General features: G+C 33.2%; 3 protein-coding genes across 3 annotated transcripts; 2 read left to right on the top strand and 1 right to left on the bottom strand.

Annotated features, from left to right (window-relative positions):
• Positions 1-29: 29 nt before the first annotated feature.
• LOC121117858 (carboxy-terminal domain RNA polymerase II polypeptide A small phosphatase 1) lies at positions 30-3,507 on the bottom strand. The gene is made up of 5 exons (XM_040712377.2): positions 1,902-3,507; positions 1,530-1,846; positions 1,313-1,462; positions 1,074-1,259; positions 30-567 (listed from the first exon to the last, which is right to left on the bottom strand). Exons 1-5 carry the CDS (start codon positions 2,008-2,010, stop codon positions 388-390), a joined length of 942 nt encoding a protein of 313 aa, XP_040568311.1. The 5' UTR covers positions 2,011-3,507; the 3' UTR covers positions 30-387.
• A 468-nt stretch (positions 3,508-3,975) lies between these two features.
• Positions 3,976-7,555, top strand: sdt (MAGUK p55 family member stardust). The gene is made up of 3 exons (XM_040712379.2): positions 3,976-4,473; positions 5,168-6,206; positions 6,622-7,555. Exons 1-3 carry the CDS (start codon positions 3,976-3,978, stop codon positions 7,119-7,121), a joined length of 2,037 nt encoding a protein of 678 aa, XP_040568313.1. The 3' UTR covers positions 7,122-7,555.
• A 183-nt stretch (positions 7,556-7,738) lies between these two features.
• On the top strand, positions 7,739-17,912 carry jp (junctophilin). Its single transcript, XM_040712378.2, has 9 exons — positions 7,739-8,624; positions 8,949-9,160; positions 9,245-9,528; positions 13,027-13,215; positions 13,293-13,627; positions 13,690-13,823; positions 15,995-17,055; positions 17,114-17,329; positions 17,507-17,912. Exons 1-9 carry the CDS (start codon positions 8,374-8,376, stop codon positions 17,591-17,593), a joined length of 2,769 nt encoding a protein of 922 aa, XP_040568312.1. The 5' UTR covers positions 7,739-8,373; the 3' UTR covers positions 17,594-17,912.
• Positions 17,913-19,445: the final 1,533 nt, after the last annotated feature.

The following is a 19,445-nucleotide window of genomic DNA, read 5'->3' as shown; positions in this document are numbered from 1 at the left end:
CAAGCAACAGGAAAGAAGAAAAAGGCCCGCATATTTAACTATTTATTATAATTTCATCTTTCCACACTATGTATACGAATGCGTACACAAGAATCTTGAATTAAAAAAAAAAGTTGTCTTCATTATAGCTTTGATAGAAAAAATTAGTATTAAGACTTATCCTAAATTTGCGCACAATTTATATAACAATATTATTATACATAGAATAGGTAAACAGATATACGCGGATTCTTATTAACTGAACCCATCATCAATAATTTAAATTAATAATGGGTCGAGTCGATATTAACAATATTTGTTTAAAACATATTAGGAAGTATTGCTACCACATATAAGAAAAAAAATAACCATATAAAATTATTTATTTAAACAATAGCACCACTTTTTTTACATCAAGAAATTAGTATCCTTCTTCTTGATTGAATTTTGTTCCATAAAGAGGGAGCCTGTTTTATTTGCTTGCAGAATGCTGAACACGTTTTCGACTTTGCTAAGGTTCTCAAGGAGAGGTATTAAATCTAACAGTTCACGATCATTCATGTCTTCGAACCAAGAGACAACAGGTATCTGAAAAATAAGTGCATATTTTAAATCTTATTTACTTTATCATCAGACCATTGATGAAATATTAAAAAATGTGAGAAAAATAAATAATTTTTTGTTTGAGAAAACTTATTTTACAGTAAAAAATACTTATTATTATTATATCAAGCATAACTTAGGATACTAATGCAGTCACAAGCTCCTAAACAGCAAAAGCATTGCTGATAATTGGACATCCTGTTTGAAATAATAATAAGTGCAAAATGGTCCATAATTAGGTAAGGGTATATTACATATTTTTATGTAATAAACATTAAAAGATTATTCAATCAATTCAATCTATCTATATATATATATATAAATAATGAAAATATAAAAGATTATTTTAGAAAGAGGATTCAACTAAGTGAGGCAATTAGTCTCTTTAAAAATAGAGTAATATAATATGGACTTGTGTACATAAAAGAGATAAGAAGAAGGGAAATATGATAACAAATATTACTACTAATTATATTTAGAGCTTTACTTACGGCGTTTTCTGGATGAAAAATGTATGAAGCAGGGGAATTATCGACGATTAAAATTTTGTGCAACTCACGTCCAAGACGACCAAGATCTTTGACGTAGTTGCCTCGATGATATACGCAAGATTCTCTAAACAATCTGTATGTAAAGACTTCCCATTTGTCTAAAAGATCGGCGACAGGATCTGCGTACTATAAAAGAATGAAAGATAGGGATGAGGAAGAAAGGGTTGAGCCTCTCTTACCTTAGCAAGACTTGCGGTAAACAAAATACATTCGTACAACTCTCCCATTTTACAAAGAAATTCATCAACATAGGGCCTCTTCAAAACGTAAACTTGATGAATATTTCCGTCAATTTCGACAGGGACGATGAAATCCGCATTGTTGATGGGCTGCACCAGGAATATGAAATGAAAGAGAATGAGTGGGGCGTGTGTTGAGGGGCGGAGTGGGCTCTACCTGAAAAGAACTATGAACTAGGGTTTCGTCGAGATCGATGACAATGCACTTCTTGTGGCTCTCCCGCGGCTCGAGCGGTGGAAGAAGGGGCTGCTGTTCAGGGTGGTTGGAAGGATGAAGAGGAAGCTGCTTTGACTGTGCGGATAAAGAGGAGGCGTGCGGATTTTGAAGGGGGTGTCCCTCTTCAGAGACGCGCAGAGAAGAGGAACCCGACGAGGAGCTCGTCCCTCCGCGCAGTCCCAAGCAGCACACCAAGGAACGTAAAAAGTTTCTTCTTTTCTTCTTGCTTTTCCCCTCCACTTCCGCGGTCGACGCTCCTGCAACAAATCAAGGATAATAATCAAGAGAGAGTCCATCCAGGACTGCACTTACGAGACTCCTCTTCCGGAGATCCCACACATGGAGCTGAGGAGGGGACCGTGGGAAGCCGTGTCTGGTTGTCATTGTGGGGGGGTCTGACCTGTGTAATGACGGTGTCCATGCGATTCCAGGTCCTCGAGTTTGCATGGCATCCCTCACGGACCGAGGAAAATAAACTAAGGGTTCACTTCCTTAAACACACCTCAACACACCTCAACTCACTTTAACACCTCTAAACTCCCCTTTCTAACTACTATCTACTTTATCTCAAGATTCAGCTACAGCTCGAGCTGCTTACTTCTTCTTCTTCTTCTTCTCCCTTTCTTCCTTTTCTTCTTCCAAAAATTAATTCTACCTCGACCTGCTGCTGGGAATTCCAGTCTTGGAGCGACTCTGTATAGCAGTCAGCAATCCTCTCACTCCTTTACATAATAATCTCACGCCCGCTCCTCCTTTTTTTCCTTCTTCTTCTCCTCTTCGCTTAGTTATTAATTTATTATTAATATAATATTATTCCACTTTTGACGTTTCCATTTCTAGCTAGAGGTCTCTGCTGCTGAGTACTGACAGAATTCATTATTACCGGAGCATTACTAAGAGTAGATACGCTTGAGGGGTGTGTGTGTAGGAGGAGACAGAGGAGCTATGACACGACGGTCCACGATAAAACGTACAGGTTACCTTTTTTAAGAAATTCCTCACGAGAGCTAGAGAGAAAGAGAGAGAGAGTGTGTAAAAAAACAAAAACAGTATTTTTATCGTCATCCGGAGCAGGAGCAGCTCTGCTAGAATGGGATCCTTTAGCTGCAGCAGCTAAATAATACAAAAAGAAGTAACTACCCAGGGAAATTTGAAATGAATATGGAAAGCGCTCTTTTTTTTGCTAAACGGGAGTGCAAAATAATTTTCTCATATTTATAAAGAAAATGTAGCAAACCCTAACTTAAATTGCTCATATCCTACCAATTTTAAAGTTTAATTTATTTTATAGGAAGTTTAAACATTAACCAATTATCCTTGTACTTCTAGAATATGGCTTATATATCTTTAATTTAACCCTATTTTTATAATGAAACATATATATTATGAATGATATACACAATGTTATTCCTCAATATGTATCCAAGCAAATTCGAGTAAATTCTTATTCAACTAGCATGGTTTTAAATATCCCCAATCAGTAATCAGTAAATCACCTGTTCAGCACATTTTTTAACCAAACTACATAAAAATTCTTAATTAGAGTCGCTCATTTTTTTGTTTATGAAGATGAAATGCCAACTTTTGCAAATAAAAAAAGGAAAAGTGTTCCAATAAGTTTTTTAACTCCCAATTCGTTTTCCAAAAGTTTGATTAGTTGTTATTTACATTTTATCGTGGTATTAAAGTGCATCATATATGATTATGTGTTTCATTATATAATTAGTTAAAATTAAAAATATATACTTCAAATTTCATGTCGCTTTTGAGGTAATTGTTGATTGTTGGTTAAACTTCCTATAAAAATAAATTTACTTTAATTTTTAATGGTGAAGTTATGAGCTGTTTAAGTTTGACTGCATTTTACTTTATTAATATGAGACAATTATTTTGTACTGGGGTCAAGCACACAAGAAGAGCGTGTTCCATATTAATTTCCCTAAGTTCCCTACGTACTACCTTAATAAAAAGAATTAATAACTCTCTCTCTCCCTCCCTTCCTTCCTTCCTTCCTTCCTTAAGGAAGGAGCAGCAGTACTTAGCACTAGCAGCATCCCTCTCGCTGCAGCTTACATCTAGACAGATCTCGTGTTGGTTGGTAGCAAAGGGGAGTTGAGTCTTTTGAGACTTGAGTTGTGCCTTGCGTGCGTGTTGTTGTGCTTATCTGTTTCTTTATGTTTCTTCATCTTCGTTTCCCTCCTCATTTCTTGGTAGTGTAATCGGGCGAGACTCCGCTACTCCAATGGACTCCAGAGCCTCTTTTTCCCAAGAAAAATGATTCCCCGGACTCCCGAGTAGTACTAATAATACTCCTAGACACTAGTTGTACTCGTTAGTAACTCATTGGAAGAGGACAAACGTGAGCAAGTCCATTCCCTTCTCCAGAATGTCTAACTTGGGCGTTCAATTCGCAAATATAATGGTGGAGTTTGAGAGGGACACTCGGGAAATGCCGGTGGACGTGCCGGACTCGTTTGTGGCTGTGAGTAAGACCCCTCCGAAATACCCTCCGCCCCCCGAGCGCCGTGTCTCTGCCAATAGTTCCTTGACGTCCTCCTCCCACTCGCACTCCTCTTCGCTCCTTCCCACGCCTCAGCAGTCCATGCGGATACAAAAGTATTCAGAGGACCTCAAAAAGAGAAACAAAAAAAATGAGGATCTCTTTCGCCAATCTCTTCGAAACTCGATTCAAATACGAGAAAACGGAGTGGTGAATCAAGCATTCCGCCTTAACGAAGCTCCCTCGCCCTTGATGACTCTCTCCTCCATGACGGAAGCTCTCCAAAGACTTGAAAAATATGATACAACTAAAGATACCTTGGCGGCCTTCTCCCATCTCTTCCAAAACAAGGAGTTTAAGGCTTCCATCTCCATTCATCAAGCCGTAAGTCTACAACTCTTCTTTCATTTCATCCCCGTCAATCATTCATTACAAACATTACAAACATCCTAAACATTCCAAACATGAACGCATTTTTCACATTGGCCTCTCAATTTTTGACAGGTAAACCTTTTTTGGTTGCTGCTTCTTATTTTTATTTGCCAACAAAGCGTGTAATAAGTGGGTTGGGTTTCGTTTTCTCATTAATTGTCTCCTTCATATCCTTTTTTTATAACTCTTTCTGTCTTATGACCCTAATGGATGAGGAGATGAGGATGGATGAGGCAAGCACTATTCACACTAATTCATTTCTTAATATCATATTGTATTCCCTCTGTAACGTAATGTAATTCAATGAGTCATTTCAAATAAACAAGAGGCTGCATAAGTATACATAACAAGTAATAATATCTTTTTTAAACATTGTTAAAGAAATTTCCATAATCACTATACAGAATAGACTTAATAATGTTACTGTCTCTGTAGTAATAATAATTATTACTGCTTCAATACTTATATTCTTTTAATTGTGTGGTTATATATTTATTTCAATGAAATTCATACGTGAAAAGAGAACTGATTATTTCCCCATTTATGCCATTCAATTTTTTCTTTCAATATCTTAATTGGTCATACAATATACATATATACGTATAAATTATTTTGTCTTAACTAACAATGACTGTATTATTTTCAGGTGTCAAATGCAGAAGGAATGTCTCCTGCTTCATTAGAGTTATGTAGTATAGCTGAAGAGTGCCTCAATACTTTAAAAATAGATAAAAACGATCCTGAAACTGAGGATTTAATAGAGTTGTTGAGTAATTTGAGCCATTTGTTTGAAGTACACGACAAAATTGCTCGACAAAATACATTTTTAAAAAGCCTGATATCCGAAGAGGATGCTTTATTGAGTCGTCTCAGCCATTATGCGGAACCTAATATCAAAATTGTGAAAATTGAGAAAACAAATGAGCCTTTGGGAGCGACTGTCAAGAACGAAGATGAGGCAGTAGTTATAGGACGTATAATTCGCGGTGGAGTTGCTGAAAGAAGTGGACTTTTACGGGAAGGAGACGAAATTCTTGAAGTGAATGAGGTAGAATTACGTGGTAAAAACGTAAACGAAGTTTGTGATATTTTGGCTAATATGCATGGAACATTAACACTATTAGTAGTTCCTTCACGAGTATTAGGAACAAACAGTGCTTCCTCAAAACCCAATAGTGTAATGCACATCAAATCATACATTGACTATGACCCAGAAGATGATCCTTATGTGCCTTGTAGAGAATTAGGAATTAGTTTTCAAAAAGGTGATATCTTACATGTTATTAATCAATGCGATCCACATTGGTGGCAAGCCTTCCGTGATGGAGAAGACGACCAGACTCTTCCAGGTCTAATTCCTTCAGCGAGCTTTCAAGAACAAAGAGAGGCGATGAAACAAACTATCATAGCTCAAGATTCTGAAAAATATGTTCATGGAACAAGATCCACAGGTGGCTTTCTTTGTGCCAAGAAGAGTGGTCGAAAAAAACGACGTAAAGTTCCTTATCTATCAGAAGATGAAGTTGATTCAGATCATATCCTCACATATGAAGAAGTTGCTTTATATTATCCAAGGGCAGATAGGAAAAGGCCCGTTGTGCTTGTTGGACCTCCAAATATTGGCAGGCATGAATTAAGGAAAAAGCTTATGCAAGATAGTTCGCGATTTGCGGCAGCTAGACCACGTATGTAACCCATTCATTTCATTAATTTCAATCCCTAAATGCTGTTTATCCTTATCAATCACAATTCTTCTTCGTTTTTATTCATTATTTCTTAAGATAATTAATAGTTAATAATCAAGACTAGTTGAATTTAGTATTAGCTAGTGCTATTCACGTTGACCTTCATATTTTTGACTATTAATAATTATTTTATTAGAAAATAAATTTAAAAAGTGTTAAGTAAGTTCAAAAACTTGTATTATTAAAATATCTGAGGAGTTGTTTATATGTACACAATAAGACTATCAACATATTGTTTGAATCAATTATATAATATCCTCAGAATATTGGAGTAATTATCACTCCTTTTGTCATGCACTATAGATTTATATGTTTGTATTTTGTCTACAATTATATATATATTACATAATTTTAGATACTTCTCGTCCAAGAGGACCTGATGAAGAAGACTCCAAAGAATTTCATTTCATCTCACGCCTTCAGTTCGAAAAAGATATACTTGCTCGAAAATTTGTTGAACACGGCGAATATGATAAATCTTATTACGGAACAAGCTTCGAAGCTATTCGAAGTGTTATATCATCTGGAAAAATATGTGTACTTAATCTCCATCCTCAATGCCTCAAGATTCTAAAATCTTCAGATTTTATGCCCTACGTCGTGTTTGTTGCACCTCCGTCCTTAGAAAAATTGAAAAGGTGGAAAATGGAAAATTCGGATAATCCTGCTAGTGACGAGGATCTAAAAGAAACAATCGAACGAGCTCGGGAAATGGAAGATGTATATGGACATTTCTTTGATATGATTATCATTTATTCTGATCCTGTCAAAGCCTATCAACAACTCCTAAATGAAATCAATCTTCTTGAGAGAGAACCACAATGGGTTCCTTTGGATTGGCAAAAATATTTTTAAAATACATATAAGATTATTTTATAATATAATAATTACGACAACAACACATTGGTATACAAATCAAATGTACAGTTACCTCAACTTACTTGATATAAGTATATAGTATGTACAATTTATATATATGCGTACATACATTTCAACAAATGATCCTTCCCCCCTCTTCATTTATCCGATGCAATATTATTAATTTGACATTTCCTTTTTTTAAAGTTACATACATATTATATTATTTAAGAATCAACAAACAAACAAAACAGTTAATACTACTATTTTATGAAAATAGCAAGCACACTACTACATATATACTATTCACATACATATATAAATATATATTAATTATTTTAAGTACCAATATAGTTGAACAAAAAAATATACTATTTTTATATACGAATGTAAAGAAATGCTTGAAATAAACTATATAATTATATATCAAATATATGGATTGATTTATCTCTTAATGTATGTACATAGGGAGTTGCTGTTAGCTACTACATACGTCCTAAATACTTGAAAGAAGGAAATTCTTGTAGGTGTTATGCTAACATTTGATTTTGCTTGCCTCCACTCATTTTTGTATATAGTGTGCGTGATATAACAATCAAATTTGCGAATATTTTGTTGTTATACACACCATACAGACAACTACATAACAATATAGTCAGAGAGAGTAAGTAAACAAGTAAATATGGTGAAAAGGATAGTAGAAAGCTGGCTGGGAGCTTTCCTATTATTAGTGATAATAAAATGCAGGAATGAAATGATCTGCTGTTGCGCTTTTGAAAATATTATTTGTATTGGGAAAAACATGAAGTCAGGGTACACCTACAACATACTATATACTTTACATATAATAGAGAAAGTCGCCATTACATATTGAAATGAAAAAATAAATTATATATACATACAATTAAGAAAGCTCGTGGGAGAATAGCCAAAAAAAAATTTGATTTTAAAGTATTCTTGTGCTGTGCTGTATTTAACTGCAATTAAATCGTGGTGCTGTCGTTTTTTTAGTGTGTGTGCTTGAGGAGTAAATTTTATAATTGTACATACATTATAGATATTATAATTGGAATGACGAAGTTATAAACTGTTGTATGTAGTAAGAAGTGGTGTTACATCTCATCTCAGTGTAGTGTTGGTTTTGGTTCCTTTTGTGAGACTCGATGTGGAGAGTGCGGAGTGCGTGAATTGAGTAGAACGCTGCATTATGTGACTGATATATATTATGGATTACTCTTTATAATATATCATGTCCAGACTATCACCGATCGATCCAATCTCTAGTAGTGCTGGAACCACGAGGAGTCACTTTAATAACGATGCCCGTTCCGGAGAAGTAGGCGGTCGATTTGACTTTGATGACGGAGGAACTTATTGTGGAGGCTGGGAAGACGGTAAAGCTCACGGACATGGAGTTTGCACAGGACCTAAAGGACAGGGTGAATATTCTGGATCATGGCATTATGGCTTTGAAGTTTCTGGAGTATACACCTGGCCAAGGTAGAGAGCATGTAATTCTGTGATTGTTGCAATGTAACTCGTTTAATTAGTATGTATAGCTATTTATTTGGAATCCAATCCAATCACATCAACATGCCTTTGATTTCTAATAAATTTAGACTGGAGTACAGTATAGTGTACATATTATGTACTATAATTTATAAGTTAAATTCATGTTTGTGACTCGTAAATAATTCAGGGTCGGCTTCATAATCAGTCTAATATGTATACAGTATATTCATTATTCATCTATGAAACCATATTTGTACAATATACATTCTTTGAATTTAAGTTAAGACTTTACAACTTCTCTTAAATACATAGTGGAAGCTCCTACGAAGGTCACTGGCAAAATGGAAAACGTCACGGTTTGGGAGTAGAGACAAGAGGAAGATGGATATATCGAGGTGAATGGACTCAAGGACTCAAGGGAAGGTATGGCGTACGTCAATCAACAGTCTCATCCGCAAAATATGAAGGAACATGGGCAAATGGCCTACAAGACGGTTATGGATCAGAAACCTACGCTGATGCAGGTGAATATGACAATATATTTTTAATGATCCAATATCATTGTTATATGTACTAACTTTATACATTCATAATATGATTATTAATAGGAACATATCAAGGACAATGGTTACGAGGCATGCGTCATGGATATGGTGTGCGTACCAGTGCACCTTTTGGTATTGCTTCTCATTGTAAAATCGGTGATGCCCGACATACCTCCATCAGTTCATTGAACTTAGAAAACGAAAGTGGACACATTACCTCTCCAAATACTGAAAATAGAGACAATATTGACTCTCGTGGTGGCTTTGTACTTCGTTCTCGAAGTGATGAGGTTCCTCATAGGCGAAGATCTCTTGTTGAAAGAACTGGAATGAAAAATTTTGTACAGGTCTTCAACTTTTTTTTAATTTTTAGTTTATTTTTTTTGTACATGTATAGCGTTCGCACAACAAGGGGATGTCATGCCCAGGGGAGGGGCATAACATCCCCACTTTTTTGATAATTTTCTATTTTCATAATGTTGGGGGGAAAAAATAATAATAAGATTTCTTTTAATGAATGTTGTTGCCCCCACTTTCAACAGTTTTAAACAGTGCATTGAGCCTTAAGTTCAAAAAGACTCCAAGGGTCGTAGAGTACTTCAATAAGTACTGCTAATAGGTTCATGAGGGTATTATTCAGTTTTCATTAGAACTTGAGTTTTACTACTGCATACTAAATTATGTGTTTAATACTTATTTTGAAGGAATTGATTTGATGACACAATGGTAGTGATGGGTATACACTTAAAAATACATGTTATGCCCATTTGGGTTCTATAATTAAGGAATATGAGAAGTTCATAAATTTCGACTACAACTATTATACCACCTATTCATGAATTATATTGAATAGGAGATTTTTTTCTCTCTCTCAGCTGTAATGATAATAACATTACATATTAATAATAGTGAAACAAAATGCTGTAGCCTATGGACGAGTAAAGGTGTTTGCTTGGGCATAGAAATATGTACAATGTACTAAGTATGCATTGCTTTCCTCCCATCCCAATATATATATCATACATTATATTAATAATAGTACATAATTCTGTCTTCTTATTTTGTGTGAACATGTTTCGTATGAATCTATGACTACAACATATAATAAGTCTGTCCTCTCTTAATATAATTTGTACTACACGTACATTTATTCTGACTTGACTTGCAAGGATATTCATATAATAATAGTCAGGTATTACATACTCTGACAAGGATAGAACATAGTTTGTTTGCCGTACCTATTATACATACATGTATGTTTCAAAAAGCTGGTAAAAAAAATTCCCAAAATTTTCTAGTCATCACTTACTTACCGTTTATTGTTGTTCTAAATATTTCTTGTTGTTATATTACTAATAACATTATTATAGTCGAACAAATGACTTTCCCTTTACAAGAATTTCTCTAAATTGGGCAGCGAATAATTTCTGATAAGAAGATGAGAAAATAATAATATTGAGAAAAATACGTGAGAAATTCCTCGTACGTTAAATTTTTATTTCATCAAATTACGTATTTTTAATTGTCCTCATACCCACCTTCCACCCTAAGCAAACACACGAAGGGGATTCAAATTATGCTGGATCTGACCTTTTTATTGTCTGTCTGTCTTTCTTTATTTACAAATAGATTAGACAATACAATGAGTCCACCAAGTTTCCACCTTTACTCTCTTAAATATTTATGTATTTTTTCCTTTAAAACGAAAGAACAAGGAAAAGAAAAACAAAAATGTTACTTTTTGGATTATTGTGATTTTTTTTTACTTGAAAGGTAAATACAAATGTGGGCCATACTATATATATATATATATATATATATTATGTGTATAAATCTGATTCCTTTTTTCTCTCTACATCTTATACTGGAATTTTTGTTTTTGATTTATTTCCCCAAAAATACTAGTAGGAACAGCAGTCCTTGGTAAGAACATACACTGATGCTTAATTTATAAATTGCCTCAATTTTATTCATCCAACTTATTTCCACCGTAACATTAACCTTTTAATGGTCAGTGTCTACAAATGACATCATTATTTTCATGGGGATTCAACCGATATAGAGCATTTTAACTGACGTAATCAATTGTATCATAATTGAAGGAAACGACATCTTGGGACACAAAGTTGATATTTTAAATACATAAAATGAACAAATTTTCAATAAATCATGATTTAACTCCATCCATTGGCTTTAAGAATATAAAAAGCTTAACAACTGCATTGTATACTACTTGATGCCAATGATAAAGACTGACATTTGAATTAAATCACAGTAATGTGTACTGAAAACCCCTTTGAAATGTCTAAATTTGAACTTTTTTTTTTTTGCATCGATTAATAACAATAAAATTACGATAATTTGAGAAAAATATCTTATTCTTTCAATTGTAATTGTTAATTTTTATATACATTATGGAAATTCTATAACGATGTAAGAATATAATTTTAATATATTTTAGAGTCAGATATATAATAAGACCAGAGATTTATTTTTTGGTCCATTTTGACATTCGATAGCTCATTATTTTCCTTATTATGAAAGGGCTTCTATTGTTATAAAACTTGGTTGTTTAGACCCCCAAAATGGCAGACATTAACGTTGCTGTCGCCACATGAAAACGCTCTATATAATCCAGCAGTTAATAGAGTACTGATTTTGTTTTTAACTATAGAAAGTGAAAACATTAAATAAAGTCTAAGGATATATTAATTAAGAGCTTAAATATGTATCTAAGTTTTGACACTCAAGTTAAATATTACCAAATGTAATCTTATCAAAAAATGCTATAGTTTTAGGAACTTTTTTATAATTTGGCGAATAAAGGGGTAAAAAGTCATGGTTATTTTTGGGTCAACTGTCGATTTTTCTACCTCTCATGTCATGTATTATTAGTTATTACTTATTAAGAGAAGAAAAGAAAAGGAGCCCTCAAAATAAGTTGTTTATCTGTTAGCCAACGTTCTTCCCAACATTATTATATACCTATAAGTAGACTGTTCGCAGCTATAAAATGCCTTTGCACGTCTATTGTACGCTTACACGTAAGCAAAGTTTATGTTAAATATATATATTATGTGATGTCGACAGGAAAGTTGCTCTCAACCAGACTTACTTTGATTAAGTAAAGCGGATTGCCACATTTATCGTGGGTGTACGCGTATACGTGTATATTTATTAACATCTGTTAGTTGGTTATAGGAAGGCTTTTTGAGAGCAACTCTTTTCCCGATATCATATATATATTTAATTTAATTTATCGTTATATTTTCACTTTTACTAATAATAAATATATTAAAATGACAGCACCTCTTCATTTTCAAAGATATAATTGTTGAGGTTTGAAGATTATTAAATCAACATGCAAAGTTCTTATAAATAAGTTATCAATTGGTACGACCTAAATTTATGAGTAGCCTAACTGGAATATATACTTGTTCCCTAAGCTTAGAAGAAATAATCATTTGTCAAAAGAGGGATTAGAATATATGTATGTATATTGTATATTAATGTTAGTAATATTAATATTAGGCCATCTTATCTATAAATCATAGATTTTGGGTTTTTTCATTCCTTTTCTTTTTACTATAGAAGGAAAGGTTGAGGGAGACAATACATACATCTATCTCTATTTTATTTATAAAATATGACCGTCAAGTATTTACATAGTAGGATAAATAACTTATTATATTCCATAAATCAAATTATACTCATTCTTTTGTTGTCTATTAATTGTCAATATAACATATTTGTACTCGTACAAAATAAAAGTATGAAAAAAATTTTGAGGGACATCCTGATGCATTTTTTTGTACTATTATTCATATTTATGCTTCTTATCCTAGAGCCTAAAATTGAAAAAGCAGCGAAGCACTGGTGACCTAGATAGAAAAGTAGGTGTTAGTATTCGATCAACCGGGAGTAGTACGTCATGGATGAGCTCAGAGTCCAGTTTTGTTGGAGGTGGTGGAGGCGGAGGCACTGGTGCAGCCTCGATCATTTCTGAAGGATCCAATCAAAGTTTCGTCCTTGAAGTAAGTATAGTAGTCTATACTTCTAATTAGTTTGTTTGGGCATTTCATTTATGTATTTAAATGGGATATTATTTTAGGATGAGCTTTTGGACTCAAACATCACTGAAACATACATGGGAGAGTGGAAAAATGACAAGCGCTGTGGATTTGGTATAAGTGAAAGATCAGATGGATTAAAGTATGAAGGAGAATGGTATAATAACCGTAAGTATGGCTATGGAATTACGACACAAAAGGATGGGATTCGTGAGGAAGGGAAATACAAGAACAATATTCTTATAACTAGTCATCAAAAGAGACACTTATTCCTCATCAGATCCGCAAAATTTAGAGAAAGAATTGACTCAGCCATCAATGCTGCTCAAAGAGCATCCAAAATAGCCATGCAAAAAGCGGATATTGCAATTTCAAGGTACAGAAATACAATTAAACATAGTTTATTAATCCTTTCTTTTAATTCATTCACGAAAATAGAACTGCCACTGCTCGTGGGAAAGCGGAGCAGGCAGATATTGCCGAAGTTCATGCCAAAGAAGACGCAGATACAGCATTGCTATGCGCCAAAAATTATTCTCATGAGACTGATAAATTACAACCAAATTCGTCAGGTAGGACAATTTAAATTATATATATAAAGGATTTTTAAATTAAAGGGGACAATTCATTCTTTTACTACATAAAATTTGTAAAGTGGGGGTAAATGTTACCTGTCCTCCCTAACGGCGCTTATATATTAGGTATATAAATATCACTAAAGGACGCATGTTTTAAAAAAGCCGATTCTATGATTATTAATGACTACACTAGTTTACATACAAAATTTCAATTTTGCCCTTGGAATGAGATGGTTTTTACCTCGAAAAACAAGAAAATGACCGTTATAACCCAAAATATCTTGTTTTCTGGCCTAAAAGCGGATTTTTTTGAAAAATAATTTTTTACAACATCTACATGATTTAGTGTTAGTTTATGCTCTAAAAGATCTAAATAAAAGGAAAAAACAAACAAACATAAAATATACTTTGTTGGTACATGTTTCCAGATTAAAAAAATAGTGTAGTTTTCTGAATCGGAGATAACGCCTAGTAAGTAAAAAAATCAAAAAACTCTTTCTTTGAAATTCTATTTATTTCCCCATTTTTGATCACAATGACAAAAATCATTCATTGGGGGTCGTAAAGTACATGCAAGTACAACTTCATATTAAAAGAACAACACCTTAAAAAAAAAACAATTTAAAAGTTATTTAAGATTTCTTCCTTGCAAAAACATTCTTGTAAATTTATTAAGTTATCAATGCTTAAGGATAGTAGAAATATAAAGTGTTTTTGGTTACAAAGGATATTTGTATATTTATTGAGGTAAAAGTAATCAGTAGCCTACCATCTTAACTCAGGGGTACAAGCTTATTGAGTCATTTGCTAATAATTGATTCGTTGCCAGCCCTCCCTAATTTTTCAATGGATAAATAAATAATTCATTTTTAATAATTCTGAAGTTCACGTTTTTATTTCATTTATTCGAAAGTATGTACTATGTAAAATAGTTATCCCCACCTCGCACACTGTTTGTTAAACAGAACGAAGTAAATACTAAGTAATATTTTCTATTATATGTACTCATACTACTAATTGCATATAGCCAGAAGAAAGCAATTCTTCCTTGAGGATACACACCTATCAAAATTCTAAACATTTTTTTGTAAAATTGATTGGCTTTCATTTTCAAATTTTTATGAATGTAACTTTGTTTCCTCGACCGATTTTATTTGTAATCTGTACAATACTTTAGTATAAAGCACCTAAGTATATTCTTGTATTCTATGATATGCATGTTCACTAACGTACATTATCATGTTATTCACTAGTGCAGCAAAGTTTTATTGAAGTGACTAGATGACTCACCAATAATAGGGTCGAAATATGACTACTGGACAAATTATTGAAGGACGAGCAGCCCCGGTGATTACGACCTTGTCTAATTTAAAAGGTTAATGTAATTTTATCACACCCATGTTGTGGGATCAACCTGACAAGCAACCTCTCCCTAAATAATTTAAGAAGGAGCGGTTTTAGAGACTCTAATTATAAATAAAAAAAATACTCGGTATATTATAAACTAATCCGGACACATAATTTTAAAATTTACTGATGATATGTGAGAACAACGATAGTTTAATGATAAATATTCATATACAAAATTCCAATGCTCCATTGTATATATTTTTAACATTATAATGATCTTGACAATAAGAGTCGATACTTTATTTTGAATCCGTAATTACTAATTTGCGTTTGCAATTGGGCCTTCAACATGACAATGAATAATTTGTTTTATTTTAATTATTATTAGGATATTTTTATGATTAATAAGTCCCTATAAAAGATATGAAAAAGTACGAAATGTTCATTTTTTTTTTTTTCATATACATATTTCGGTCAATTATAGGCTTTGTATTCTAATGTTTGGGATGAGTTGAGATACCCAAACTGACTGTTAACTATAGTTTAGGTCCTTCATTTGATATGGAAGACATAATTTGTCCTCAATATAGCTTTCGAATAAAATTTATGAATTTCTAATTCTTTCATCGATTTGTTACTTTAATTTGCAAAATGGGGCACCTCAAAAGTGATACATGAGAATAGCTTGTTGATATAAATGGACGATAACTATTGAAAGAATAGGAACGTTATCACGTTCAACTTTGAAAAAAATCATTATAGCTTGCTTTTGCGTTGATGAGCTACAATTATAATATTTTCTTTTACATTTTCAGTGAGAGCATCTAGAAGCCCTTCATTTCAAAACGTCCCGCCACAGCCCCAATTCCCGCCGACTGGAGGAGCTACAAAACCTCCAGCTACTCCAACCTTTCCAGTTGAAAATACTTCACTCAACGTTTCTCTCAATGGAGCTCCACAGTCCAAATTTTTAGAGCCCAATGTTCCTAATCATATAAAAGGTCGTGACAAGTCCCCGTCCTTTTCTAATTTCCCAACTTTTCCTCAACAACAGCAACAGTCACAACACCAGCAACAACAAACACCAAAGCTAACAACATCCCAGTTATCAGATATCAAAAATTCCTTGGTCCCTGAGTTCAACAAATCTCCAGTCCAAAGCATTCATCAGCAAATACAACTGCCGAACGTGTCAGAGTATCAGGAGCCTCCTATTGAAACTGTTGTAAAGGAGGTAAAACCCGAACTACATTCTGGAATCCATACTTCGACATCCAATCGTTCCTTCAATTTCCCATCAACCAATTGTGATATCAAAATTGATCGCTCAGTTGGAGGAGCAGAAAATCAAATATTCTCTTCATCTTCTTCTCCTCCTCTTCCGCCCCCTTCACCAATGTCTCAGGCCTCTCCAGCATCAAGGCTTGCTGATGCTCTAAGAAAAACTAAAACTTCAATGCAGCAACCACTGCTTCAACAGCAACATCATCAACAACCACAGCAACATCATCAACAACAACAGCGACAACAGCCGGGTGGTCATAATTCTCGAAACTTCTCAAGGATAATGGACGACCGCTTGGATCATTACAACCGAACTCCAAGTCGTCAACCCAGTGTTGAACATATGAATCTACCCTCCTCATTAAGTGAAAATAAAGCAACTGCCAGTAGTAGTAGAGCTTCTTCACGCACCAGAGCCCTTCCTCCCGTCCCCTCCATGTCTATAGATGATAGTACTAATTTTGTCGATGGCCTTCGAAATCGACTTTCAGGAGCTGTCAACAGTCAAGAAATTAGTCATATGGGAAATATTCCTAAGCGAACAGAGTCTCTTTATTTCAAAGAACCAATTCAACCTGAACCTTCAAGAGGGGTAAGTCATTCACCTGGCTGTTAAATCCATTATTATATAAATTCTTATAAAATTACAGCCTGAAAGTGGAGCTGCTAGTCTCCAGCGGAAGAAAAGCCTTCCTGATGTTCAAAGTCTCGTCGGTGTCACAAAATCTCAAGGCTCTACAGAAATGACACGAGAAGAAATAAGTCTATTATCATCTACAAGAAGAGATGTTTTACGGAAACAACTAGAGGAAATAGAAAAGTACAAAAGTAATCCTCTTTTGTATTTCGTCAGTCCAACATTTAAAGTAAGTGCCAAGCGAAGTAACATGCAAACTTTTTACAAATACAAATTCACCTTTATTATGAAGCTATGATATGAAATTATGCTTTGCTTTCGCACAGATTACATATATAACAAATGTATTCCATTTTCCCTTGTCTATAATAATAATTTATTGTTTCCTTTTCTTTCTTTCTTGTAGGATTGGGTTTCTCGTCAACAGTTGATCTTATTAATTTTGTTTGTAAATTTAACTCTAGCTCTTATATTTTTTAAAATTTTGACATAAACGTTATTTCTTCTCTTATTTCTTATCTATTTCAACGTGTATTGTGTTATGTGTGCCCTTGAATTGGTTCGAAAACATACAACATGCCAATACATCAATTTATACAATATAAATTGAAAGACAAAAAAATAAAAATACCTAATTATAAATATATACAAACATACATACAATTTATATTAATTATAGCTTACATCATTACATCTACATATATTCAAACAGTGTTGAATCCATTTATAATAATCATTATTATACTACTATAAATATTCTATTCTTTGTTATGACTTAAAGTGAAATAATGGATACATATTTTGTGTGAAAACTTACTCTTTTTTTTGTCATCACTCTTTACTAATGTTGGGTTTTAATCCTAGACCGGTCTCATACCCTTATAATTTTAACTAATTCCGTCTACAAAAAAATGAAAGATTTCTTTTTGTATAAGAAAATTTCGATTTTAATTTTGGTCCTCGGTCTTAATTTCTGTCTGTACCGAAATATTCATTTATAAAAAATCCCTAAAGACTAAACTGAAATAAAAATTCGGTCTCAAACCGTCTTTTTACAAAATTTGGTCTAAAAAAAAAAATTATAGGCATTGAGTCAGTCCCACGGTATTTAAATAAAAAAATTGAGGGGAGGAAAAAATAAACATTTTTTATAAACAAATAGCTTTTCTTTTTTAAAACAGATGATCTTTTTAAAATTTCGGTACACTGTTATATTTTTTTTCTTGTTGCACAATCTTCACAGTCTTCACAAAATTCTTCCATCTCTTTAGCAAAGGAAATTTCCGTCTTCAATTTTAATTTCGGTCCACGGTATGAATTGATCTCTGGAGTAAAATATTAGTACAAATCCTTCTAGAAAAAATGTAATGGACAAATTAATTGTTAGACCGAGTCTCATCACTACTGTTTACCTATTATCCTTATTTGTGTATCTTAGGATTATAATTGATCTCACTTTTTTTATTTGAATAGAGTTCTTGGTCATTCATTCATTCAAACGTACATATATTCAAAAAGATGATGTATAAAATAATTCTATTTAGGGGCGTCTGCAGGGGGTGCCCTGGAGCGGCTATGGGAATGTTTGCTTTATACTAGAAAATTTAATATTTGAAATTTAATTATGTAAACTTTTTTCCCAAAAATTTAATTTTCTGTTAATTATGAATTTTTGAATTTTTTTTATAAAAAATCTAATATTTGAAATTTATTTTTTTTATTAACAGGTGAAAATTAAAAAAAAAAAGATCAAACAATTTCATTTTATGCGAATTTCTATTGATTTTTTAATTTTTTTTCTAAAAAAATGAATATTTGAAATTTTTTGTGTATAGCAACTGACTTTTGACTTTTTTTAAATTTTTTTCCAAAGAATTTAATTTTTTTTTTGAATAAATTGATCAGGATGATGTTGTACATATATAATTTTATTTAATAATATTTTACTATAATAATATACATTAGTAATAAATCTGGCTAACATCAGCCTCAATAACAACCTTTAACTGCCTCCGTAACCCCTGGTAAATATTGGTAACGTAGTCCTTTTTCATGATCTTCCACTGCTGGTTAACGGAGGTCTTCAGGGCATCAATATCCAGGTGGCAGACTTTGCAGGCCTTCTTCTCAATTTGCCACCAAATGGAGTAATCCAGTGGATTCAGATCTGGGCTCTAAGGAGGCAAAAAGTTCTTGGACCCCAAGTTCATGTTGCTAAACATCCATTCTTGTACATTACAATAGTATGTACCGTGATTCAATTCATTCAAGAGTTGTTGACATCACTGAAGACGGAGTTTCTTTTTGACGTTGGGACAGGAGTAGCCTCTCAATTCTTCTAAGTG

This window comes from Lepeophtheirus salmonis, chromosome 5 (assembly GCF_016086655.4).
Source record: "Lepeophtheirus salmonis chromosome 5, UVic_Lsal_1.4, whole genome shotgun sequence".
NCBI classification, from domain to species: Eukaryota; Metazoa; Arthropoda; class Copepoda; order Siphonostomatoida; family Caligidae; genus Lepeophtheirus; species Lepeophtheirus salmonis.
The sequence above is the reverse complement of the archived record's forward strand: the minus strand, read 5'-3'. Positions and strand labels throughout refer to the sequence as shown.

Bases quoted from the DNA above. Each gene is read 5' to 3' on its own strand.
- LOC121117858 (XM_040712377.2), bottom strand. From the start codon at position 2,010: ATGGACACCGTCATTACACAGGTCAGACCCCCCCACAATGACAACCAG. The intron at 1,847-1,901 runs GTAAGTGCAGTC...GATTTGTTGCAG, and splicing joins ATCTCCGGAAGAGGAGTCTC to GAGCGTCGACCGCGGAAGTG. The intron at 1,260-1,312 runs GTAAGAGAGGCT...ATTCTTTTATAG, and splicing joins TTACCGCAAGTCTTGCTAAG to TACGCAGATCCTGTCGCCGA.
- sdt (XM_040712379.2), top strand. From the start codon at position 3,976: ATGTCTAACTTGGGCGTTCAATTCGCAAATATAATGGTGGAGTTTGAG. The intron at 4,474-5,167 runs GTAAGTCTACAA...TATTATTTTCAG, and splicing joins CCATCTCCATTCATCAAGCC to GTGTCAAATGCAGAAGGAAT. The intron at 6,207-6,621 runs GTATGTAACCCA...ACATAATTTTAG, and splicing joins ATTTGCGGCAGCTAGACCAC to ATACTTCTCGTCCAAGAGGA.
- jp (XM_040712378.2), top strand. From the start codon at position 8,374: ATGTCCAGACTATCACCGATCGATCCAATCTCTAGTAGTGCTGGAACC. The intron at 9,161-9,244 runs GTGAATATGACA...GATTATTAATAG, and splicing joins AGAAACCTACGCTGATGCAG to GAACATATCAAGGACAATGG. The intron at 17,056-17,113 runs GTAAGTCATTCA...ATAAAATTACAG, and splicing joins AACCTGAACCTTCAAGAGGG to CCTGAAAGTGGAGCTGCTAG.